Source organism: Jaculus jaculus, chromosome 21 (genome assembly GCF_020740685.1).
Source record: "Jaculus jaculus isolate mJacJac1 chromosome 21, mJacJac1.mat.Y.cur, whole genome shotgun sequence".
In the NCBI taxonomy this organism is placed as follows: domain Eukaryota; kingdom Metazoa; phylum Chordata; class Mammalia; order Rodentia; family Dipodidae; genus Jaculus; species Jaculus jaculus.
The window spans coordinates 10539452-10549945 of NC_059122.1; the positions used below are offsets into that span (position 1 = coordinate 10539452).

The following is a 10494-nucleotide window of genomic DNA, read 5'->3' on the forward strand; positions in this document are numbered from 1 at the left end:
TGGCTTAGTTCAATGGTTACTTACCAGTGACACAATGTCCAAGGCATACTGCTCATGTGGTCACTCAGGTACCCAGAAGACAGGGGCCGGGACCTCGTTACTTACTCCCAACATCACCACAGAGGTGAACAGCTCACCTCACTCTGTTCTGAAGGCTGTTGCTTGGACACACTCATGTCTCACTGGTCAGAATAAGTCGCTCCTCCATCCTGCCTTGGAGGAACCGCAGCCCTATCACAGTCTGGAATGAAAAGCTGAAATGCTTATTAAGCAGTAGTAATGGCTGTCACACCTTTCTAAAAATAAACCAGTTCTGGAGAGATGGCTCAGCGGTTAAGGCGCTTGCCTGCGAAGCCTAAGGGCCCATGTCCGACTCTCCAGATCCCACGTAAGCCAGACGCACGGAGGTGAGGCAGGCGCAAGTTCACAGGTGACCACTAGGTGGCGCAAGCGTCTAGAGTTCGATTGCAGTGGCTGAGGCCCTGGTTCGATTCTCTCTCTTTCCCTCTGTGTCTTTCTCTCTGTGTCTCTCTAAAAAACAAAAATGAAAATAAATAAAAATAAACCACTCAGGGATTTTCTGAAAGCAAATTACTCCAACCAAAAGAAGACTTAAAATGCAACATCGTAGCACCATTTCGGTTGTACTAATGAATCCTAACTCCAGAAGTTCATTATGAATTTCAAATAAGAAACCGTGGGCCCGATTAAAATTCTAACAGTTTTCCAAGAATAATAATTGTCTACACATGAACTCATTAATGTGGAAGGAACAATACAATTTATTTAAAAATTACAATTTCAGGGCTGGAGAGATGGCTTTGCGGTTAAGGCACTTGCCTGCAAAGCCAGAGGACCCAGGTTCGAATCTCTGTCTGTTGCTCTCAAATAAATAAATAAAAATAAACAACAAAAAAATTTATATATAGGAGGGGACACCTGCAATTGATCTCTGGCCTTCACATGCACATGCATGCACACACACACACACACACACAAGCAATATACAAACACACACACATACATACATGCACACATACACGTGAAATTTTTTTAAAATAAAATTGCACTTAAACACGAAGTTAGGGGCTGGAGGGATAGCTTAGCAGTTAAGGCACTTGCTTGCAAAGCCAAAGGACCCAGGTTCGAGTCCCCAAGACCCACATAAGCCAGATATACAAGGTGGCGCATGTGTCTGGAGTTTGTTTGCCACAGCTTGAGGCCCTGGTATGTCCATTCTCTCTTCTCTCTCTCTCTCATTCTCTCTCTCTCTCTCTCTCTCTCTCTCTTCCTCTTTCCCTCTTCGTGTCAAATAAATATTAAACACTAGCTTAGTTAGAACATCTTTCTATCCACCTGTCGAAAGTATACATGCTTACAGAAGACAGGGCCCAGCATGAGGATTCAAGTTCACCCCTAGTCTTGGCAATCTGCTTAACTTCTTGTACCTCAGCCTTTTCATCCATAGGATGAGGAAGCAGTTTGTTTCCAGTTCACAGACTATTGTGAGGTACTCAGTTCAGCCACGCAGATGCTCAGCTGTGATAAGAATTATCTGATACCATTAAGAACACTGGAAGTGGGCTGGAGAGATGGCTTAGCGGTTAAGCGCTTGCCTGTGAAGCCTAAGGACCCCGGTTCGAGGCTCGGTTCCCCAGGTCCCACGTTAGCCAGATGCACAAGGGGGCGCACGCGTCTGGAGTTCGTTTGCAGAGGCTGGAAGCCCTGGCGCGCCCATTCTCTCTTTCTCTCCCTCTATCTGTCTTTCTCCCTGTGTCTGTCGCTCTCAAATAAATAAATAAAAAATGAACAAAAAAATATTTAAAAAAAAAAAAAGAACACTGGAAGTCCACTTCCCAGAATTATGTGGCATGCGACAGACATCGCTAACCGTCTCTTAGCAGTGGGGTGACGCATAAAACGATCACACAGGCAGGTGTGTGAACAGTGATCCCGGTGGCCACTGCACTTAAAATTAAGTATGTGAGGGAGAGGTGCAAAAGAAAGAGGGAGGCCAAAGAAGAGAAAGAGGGAGAGAGGGGGAAGAAGAATGGGGAAGGTTGAGGAGGAGCCAGGAAAAACAAACAGTAGGGCCGGAGAAATGGCTTAGTGGCTAAAGTGCTTGCCTGCAAAGCCAAAGGGTCCAGGTTCGATTCCCCAGGGCCCACGTGAGCCAGATGCACAAGGAGGCGCGTGCCTGTGGAGTTCGTTAGCAGCGGTTGGAGACCCTGATGTGCCCATTCTCTCTCTCAAATAAATTAATTAATTAACAAAGAATAATTTTTAAAGAGACAGTAAAGCAAAGAATAGCCCACGCTATGTTAGCCTACATTGCAAAGGCAGCTCTAGAGGCATGTGGAATCGCTGCTACACCACAGCCAGCCACCTTGGCCTTCCAAGTTTGGAGAACAAGCAGTGAGGCACTGGTTGCTGGAATCCTTAAACTATCATTAATCATTAGTTAACCTAATTGAATGGGGAAAGCACAGGCTTTGGATCAGAATCGGTGCAGTATGTTTATGAGCTGTATGATCTGAATCAAGTGGCCTCCCCTCTCCTGGCAACGGCTCTAATAACCATGCCGTCCTTGCAAGGCGGGGATAGGTGCCTTTGGCAGCTCCCTGCAGTTCCTGGGCACAGGGTACGCGAAGGCTTGTTCGGCTTTGGTAGCCAGCTCACTCTGTCGTGGTAGGAAAATGCCCTGGTAGTTAAAGGAGCTCAGTGCAAAAGCCAGAAGATGGAGAAGATGGCTTAGCGGTTAAGGCATTTGCCTGCAAAGCCAAGGGACCCAGGTTCGATTCCCCAGGACCCACGTTAGCCAGATGCACAAGGGGGTGCATACGTCTGGAGTTCATTTGCATTGTCAAATATATATATATTTTAAAGCCAGAAGGCCACAGTTGAGAAGCTCATCGGTGGTGCAAAGTCGACTCCAGCTTCCCTCCCATTCTTCCTCTCTTCCTCCTGCCTCCTCCCCCTCCCTCCCTCCCTCTCTCTCTCTCTCTCTCTCTCTGTCTCTCCTTCTCCCCCCACGTGAAGCCAGCAGGCTGGATGGTTCTGCAAACAGCCTCTGAATCAATTCATTGACCACAAGCCGGTGAGACAATGGGACCTCCGAGGGGCTTTGCTTTGCCCGCTGGAGGGAAGGTCAACATCAGATGCATTAAGAAATGGAAGCAATTTTCTTCCCACTGGAGGCCTCTATTAGGCATAAATGCCTGCATTTAGACAGACCCTAAACTCTCCAGGGCTGAATTAGGACAGGGTCACTAACAAACTCTGGACAGGAACCTGGCCTGGGAGCCGGATCTCGAGGCAAGAAGAGAAGGATGCGTGGCTTGGGCAGTTTTGGCTCACACCCCGGTTCTCGTCATCCGCAGTACCACATCTGCCACATGCCAGGGGCCACCACCTGCACCTTCTGCTTCTGCCCACTGCCACTGCCAAACCACGGCCGGCTTCCTCAGCGAGAGACGCGGGGCCCAGCAGCGCCAAGCCCCGTCTCCTGGGCTTACAAAATCAGAGAAGAAAACGGAGGCTTCTGCACATGGAAAGTTTAAGAACAAACAAAACAAGCAAGAAAGCAAGCAAGCAAGCAAGCAAGCAAGAAAGAAAGAATGAATGAATGAATGAACGAATGTGGGCTGGAGAGATGGCTTGGCCGTTAAGACGTTTGCCTGCAAAGCCAAAGAACCCAGGTTCGATCCCCCAGGACCCATGTTAGCCTGATGCACAAGGGGGCACACATGTCTGGAGTTTGTTAGCAGTGGCTGGAGGCCCTAACATACCCATTCTCTCCCTCTCTCTCTTTCTCCCTCTTTCTCTGTCAAATAAATAAATATATTTTAAAATTTATTTATTTATTTATTTGAGAGCCACAGACAGAGAAAGAGGCAGGTAGAGAGAGAATGGACGCGCCAGGGCCTCCAGATGCTGCAAATGAACTCCAGACGCGTGCGCCCCCTTGTGCATCTGGCTAACTTGGGTCCTGGGGAATCGAGCCTCGAAGCGAGGTCCTTAGGCTTCACAGGGAAGTGCTTAACCGCTAAGCCATCTCTCCAGCCCAAATAAAATACTTGTTAAAAAAAAAAAAAAAAACGAAAGAAAGAACAGGTAGAATATAAGTCGTATAGCCTACATCCTGCAGGAAGGGCTTCTGTGGCCCCCAGAACTCAGGAAAGTCTTTTTCCTACCCTGCGTTTGGGCGATGTGAGTGAAGGGGGAAAACAGTCCTAAAGAGAGTGGCCAGGTCAACCCCTGGGCCACACCAAGACCTTTCTATCCCTGTAAGTTCCTCCTCATGCTGGGTGCAACTTCCCTATTGGGTTGTGTTGTGGCAAATTTGTCGTAAATGGAAACACCAAGGCGGGGATGCATTTGACACCCCACCCTGTGCAACACTGAGGACCTAGGGTACTTCTTGGAACCGCAGGCTGATACAGAACTGGGTCCCTGGGTCCCATTGTGGCTGTGCAGCACCCCAGAGAACCATACGGTCAATCATTAGCCTGGAAACGACCGTCCAAGACCCCGCTCCGGAAGGGAGTCGCTTTCATATCCTCATAAAGTTGAAGGATGCTGAGCGGAGCCCTTCTGGGTCAGGCGTGGTCGGTGGTCCTCTGTGGCTCTGTGTCTACATTGTCAAGTCCAAGTCCTCGTGGGGAGGGACCGTGGCTAATGCTCGGTGAACTGAGGGAGCGGACTTGCGTCCCCAGGGTGGGGAGGCAGGGAGGACGCGTGTCCAGCGGCGTCCATCGCGACCCTCTGTGGTCTCCGCGTCGTGTCTGTCCCCTGGCTTTCGGCCTGTCACTGAGTGCTTGGTGTCCCCCTCACCAGGCCGAGCCCCTGTACGAGCTGGTGACGGCCACAGACTTCGCCTACTCCAGCACGGTGCGGCAAAACATGAAGAGGGCCCTGGAGGAGTTCCAGGCAGAGGTCAGCTCCTGCGGCTGCCAACCCTGCCAAGGCAACGGAGTCCCCGTCCTCAAAGGTACCACTGCCCGGATGCCGGGGGTCCCCTGTGTCACCCGTCACCCGCAGGGGCCTGGTTGGGGGATCCGCTATTGGCCCGCTTCTATGTATCTCCCAAAAAAAGGCAGAAGGGAGGCAGCGAGGAAATGGTGCTCTGGCCTCCAAGGACGGGGAGGGGGACAGCAGCATTTAGCTGGAGACCAGAGCAGGCTGGGGAGTGTGTGACCTGCCACAAGGTGAGGGTGACACTCAGCAAGTCTCTCCAGACAAAGAAGCAGTCCAGGGCTCAACAGGAGAAAGGACCAACAGAACCCCACTGCACTGGGTGAATTGAACTGAGAGGAACGAGGCTGGAGTCTCAGATTCCTGCCATAATGGGCTGGAGAGACGGAGGAAGAGTTCAGCCCAGCACCCTAAACTATATACCACAGCCTGGGGAATCCATATGGGTGAGGCCAGCCCAGAGCGGGGGTCCACAGGAGAAAACGCGTGGGGCCGGAGAGCTACTGAGGAATCCGTGTCTTGTTTCTCAGAGCGGATGGCAGTACAGCAGACCCCGTGTGTAGGGTGAGCCCCACAGGTTACCCTATCAGCGTATCCCAAGAGCCCCCCGCCACCGTGAGGGTTGCTCCCCAGGAAGTGACTCCGTGGGAAGTGCGGTCAGTTTATCAGTGCAGAGCGTGGGTCTGTGGTTGAGCAAATCCTTCTTGATTTGCAGTGCACATAGACCTACAAGCTAGCCTGAAGCTGAAGGCTGGAGAGTAAAAGTAATAACATAGAGCCAGGTGGAGATTTCACAGTGTTTGACCTGCAAAGGATATATAGATGATAGATAGATAGATAGATAGATAGACAGATAGATAGATAGATAGATAGATGATTGATAGATAATAGATAGATAGATAGATAGATAGATAGATAGATGATTGATAGATAATAGATAGATAGATAATAGATAGGTAGATGGATAGATAGATAGATAGATAGATAGATAGATAGATACATAGATACATAGATACATAGATACATAGATACATAGATAGATAAATGATAGATAGATAATCGATAGGTAGATAGACAGGTAAATAGATTTCAGAGAAAGAGAGGCAGACAGAAAAAGAGCAAGTGTGGGCATGCCAGGGCTTCCAGCCACTGCAAACGAATTCCAGACCCATGTGCCACTTTGTGCATCCAGCCTGACGTGGGCACTGGGGAATTGAACCCCGGGTTGTAGGGCTTTTAGGCTTGGAAGCAAGCAGAGGCCCTTAACCCCTGAGCCATCTCTCCAGCCCAAAGGACAGTCTTGTGAAGCTATCTGTGAGCTCAAATGAGAGATGGCAAATCAGCGTTAAGCGATCACTTCCAAGCCTCAGAACTGGTCAAAGGCAGGTAGGGGGAGGGAGACCCGTGAGAGGCCTCTGCTCCCCGGACGCGTGTCGCCACGCAGGAGGAGGCTGGCTGCTACCGTAGTGAGTGATGCCTGGCCTCAACGCTGCTAATGCAGCTCCGACCCTGAGAGCTTACAAATGGGAGGCAGAGGCCAGTCACCACTTGATGTCCCCAATTCCAAATGACGGCAACGAAAGCACCTTCATGAAATCAGATCCTTATCGCAAACCATCCTCCCACCTGTTGGAAATGCAGGGTTTTTTGTTTGGGGGGCGGGGTCTGGGCTCAGGGGTCTTCACTCCACATGGTGTTTCATTTCTGCTCCTGCTCCCCTTAGAGTCTCACTGCGACTGCATCTGTCCTGCTGGCTTCCAAGGTCCAGCCTGTGAGGTCACCAACCGGAAAGGTAAGAGTCATCCCAGGGGAGTGGAGAAATCCCTCCGACAAGCAGGAGTCAGGCGGGGTTAGAGAAGGAGGCTGTCGCTGAGGACTAGAGAGCCCCTCCTCACTCCTTGGGAGTGTGTGTGGGGGAGATCCTCAGCATTTTCACAACATCCAAGACAAACGTGCCTCCTCTATATAAATTCCCGGTGTCGGGCGTGGTGGCGCACGCCTTTAATCCCAGCACTCGGGAGGCAGAGGTAGGAGGATCGCCATGAGTTCGAGGCTGCCCTGAGACTACGTAGTGAATTCCAGGTCAGCCTGGGCTAGAGTGAGAACTTACCTTGAAAAACAAAAACAAAAACAGAAAGAACCCTCAAACGTCGCCGTGCTCTGTATGGTGGATGGCACATTGCTCTTGGACCCACCCGACTTCAGATTACACTGCCGTCATCTATTAATGTGACCTTAATCAAGACACTTGGTCTCTTTGTACCTCAGTTTCTGCATCCATTAAATGGCAAAGATCTGATTGTCTACCTTGGAGAGCTGAAGTTTATGCAGAGACATATAAATCACTTACAATGATACCTGATGCACTGTAAAAAAAAAAAAAAAGTTACTGTATTTGGGGGTTCATTCTTACTTTGCTTTTTTTTTTTTTTTTGGTTTTACGAGGTAGGGTCTCACTGTAGCCCAGGCTGACCTGGAATTCACTATGTAGTCTCAGGGTGGCCTCGAACTCACGCCAATCCTCCTACCTCTGTCTCCCAAGTGCTGGGATCAATGACGTACACCGCCACGCCCGGCTTACTTTGTATTTTAGATGTGTTAAACCCTTTTAGTCTTTGCAACAACCTTATCAAATCAACTCTGGTGGTGTGCCCCCATCCTACAGACGAAGAAATGGAAGGACCAGTGGCGTCTGTGGTTGCTCGGTGTGTGCAGGAACCCGAGTTCAGGTCACTGTGTCTTGCTGCCCAGCCTCTGAGCCACAGGAGGCCCGCCCTCTTCCCTCAAGGCAGACTTTGCTCTCCTCCTGCCCCTCAAACTAGCCTCCCCAGGGAGTATGCGATTACGCTACCACTGGTCTTTGTTGCTGGGAAACCCGGCTCCTGTAGCACCTTCATTTTGCAAAAATGTAGACCTAGAGATAGGAAGCAGTTTCTCCAGTCACGGTGCAAATCCGTGGTGAAGCCAGATACACGAGATGCCATGGAGAAAGTAACTGGTAACTCACCAGCCTCATCCACAGCCAGAAATCTCCTCGGGGTGAAGGCGGGTGTCGCCTCCTTTAAGACAGGACCGCGTTCACAGTAGATGACATAGATGCTGTATACACCCACCTGTTTATCTACCATCCCTCCATCCATCCATCCATCCACCCATCCATCCGTGCACCCATCCGTTTATTTATTTATTTTTTTTAAATTTATTTATTTGAGAGCGACAGACACAGAGAGAAAGACAGATAAAGGGAGAGAGAGAGAATGGGCGCACCAGGGCTTCCAGCCTCTGCAAACGAACTCCAGACGCGTGCGCCCCCTTGTGCATCTGGCTAACGTGGGACCTGGGGAACCGAGCCTCGAACCGGGGTCCTTAGGCTTCACAGGCAAGCGCTTAACCGCCAAGCCATCCCTCCAGCCCCACCCATCCGTTTTTATCAATGTATCTAATGCACGTTTCCACTGTGAGCGAAATCAGATACAGTCCCCATCCTTCCACGGGAATAGGGAACTAACTCTCACGCCCTTTGGATTGTCCCACAAACACATTCAAAGTTTCCATGATGGTGCCTGCCAGCAAATGCTCTGGAAGCTGGAGATAATGGGAGGGAGGAGGTTTTCTCGTGAGGAAATGAACGCTTACCGAAATGTGAAGGGCCGAGAGCATTGATTAGGTGAGCAAGAAAAAGAGGACGATCCCAGGCCAAGTGCAAAGAATATACAAATGGTCCATGACCGGTGGGAGCGAGGACAGCAATGGCTGGCCAGAGAGAGATCATCCGTTTGCAAGGGAGAGATGGGAGGTTCAGGTGGCCAGAGCCTGTCGGCTCATCCTACCCCATGCCAGCTCAGAGAGCAGTATAGTGCATCAGGGACTGGCTGGCTGTTGTTGTTGCTGACCTTCTTTCTCCTAGATGTGCCCATCGACGGGAGGTGGAGCTGTTGGTCCAGCTGGTCCCCGTGCTCAGGGGGACAGAAAACAAGACAGCGGCAGTGCAGCCATCCTGCCCCTCAGAACGGGGGCAGCCCCTGCTCAGGCTCCTCTTCAGAAACACTGGACTGCTAGAGGAGGAAGTCTGCCAGCCATGGACACGTGCCACGCGGGCTCTGGCCGCACAGACTGTGCCAGGCTGACCACACACTCCCCCCCACACCCATGGGAGCTTCCACCTGGCACTGCCCATGGCAAATGGCAGGGGGCGATATTCAGGCCTTTCAAGAAAAGGTGCCAGATATGTGTACATTTGAATAAATAGTAAGTTGAACAAAAGCCCTCAGTTCCTTGTGAGGCAAGGCACGTTGATTACCTTCTTGTGGCTCACCCCGCACTTCCTCGCACGCCCTCGCACGCCCTCGCACGCCCTCGCACGCCCTCGCACGCCCTCGCACTTCCTCGCACACCCTCGCACTTCCTCGCACGCTCTCGCACTTCCTCGCACGCCCTCGCACTTCCTCGCACGCCCTCGCACTTCCTTGCACGCCCTCGCACGCCCTCGCACTTCCTCGCACGCCCTCGCACTTCCTCGCACGCTCTCGCACTTCCTCGCACACCCTCGCACTTCCTCGCACACTCTTGCTCTTGCACTTCCTCGCACTTCCTCGCACGCTCTTGCACTTCCTCGCACTTCCTCGCACTTCCTCGCACTTCCTCGCACTTCCTCGCACGCTCTTGCACTTCCTCGCACTTCCTCGCACGCTCTCGCACTTCCTCGCACGCCCTCGCACTTCCTCGCACTTCCTCGCACGCTCTCGCACTTCCTCGCACACTCTTGCACTTCCTCGCACTTCCTCGCACGCCCTCGCACTTCCTCGCACGCCCTCGCACTTCCTCGCACTTCCTCGCACGCTCTTGCACTTCCTCGCACTTCATCGCACGCCCTCGCACTTCCTCGCACGTCCTCGCACTTCCTCGCACGCTCTTGCACTTCCTCGCACTTCCTCGCACGCCCTCGCACTTCCTCGCACGCTCTTGCACTTCCTCGCACACTCTTGCACTTCCTCGCACTTCCTCGCACGCCCTCGCACTTCCTCGCACGCCCTCGCACTTTCTCGCACTTCCTCGCACGCTCTTGCACTTCCTCGCACTTCCTCGCACGCCCTCGCACTTCCTCGCACGCTCTTGCACTTCCTCGCACGCTCTTGCACTTCCTCGCACTTCCTCGCACGCCCTCGCACTTCCTCGCACGCCCTCGCACGCCCCTCGCACTTCCTCGCACTTCCTCGCACTTCCTCACACTTTCTCGCACTTCCTCGCACGCTCTTGCACTTCCTCGCACTTCCTCGCACTTCCTCGCACTTCCTCGCACGCTCTTGCACTTCCTCGCACTTCCTCGCACGCTCTTGCACTTACTCGCACTTCCTCGCACGCTCTTGCACTTCCTCGCACTTCCTCGCACTTCCTCGCACGCCCTCGCACTTCCTCGCACGCTCTTGCACTTCCTCGCACTTCCTCGCACTTCCTCGCACTTCCTCGCACGCCCTCGCACTTCCTCGCACACCCTCGCACGCCCTCGCACTTCCTCGCACT

At 52.1% G+C, this 10494-nt stretch overlaps 1 protein-coding gene across 2 annotated transcripts in view; it reads left to right on the forward strand.

The window, feature by feature from the left end:
• The window catches only part of C8b (complement C8 beta chain), a 43608-nt gene extending 34495 nt beyond the window's left edge, over positions 1-9113 (forward strand). For both annotated transcript variants that reach the window (XM_004671837.2, XM_045139330.1), the window contains 3 exons: positions 4837-4990; positions 6698-6766; positions 8882-9113. In XM_004671837.2, the coding sequence (XP_004671894.2) occupies positions 4837-4990; positions 6698-6766; positions 8882-9033 (375 nt within the window). In that variant the 3' untranslated portion in view covers positions 9034-9113. The remainder of the gene's footprint in view (positions 1-4836; positions 4991-6697; positions 6767-8881) is intronic.
• The last annotated feature ends 1381 nt before the right edge of the window (positions 9114-10494 follow it).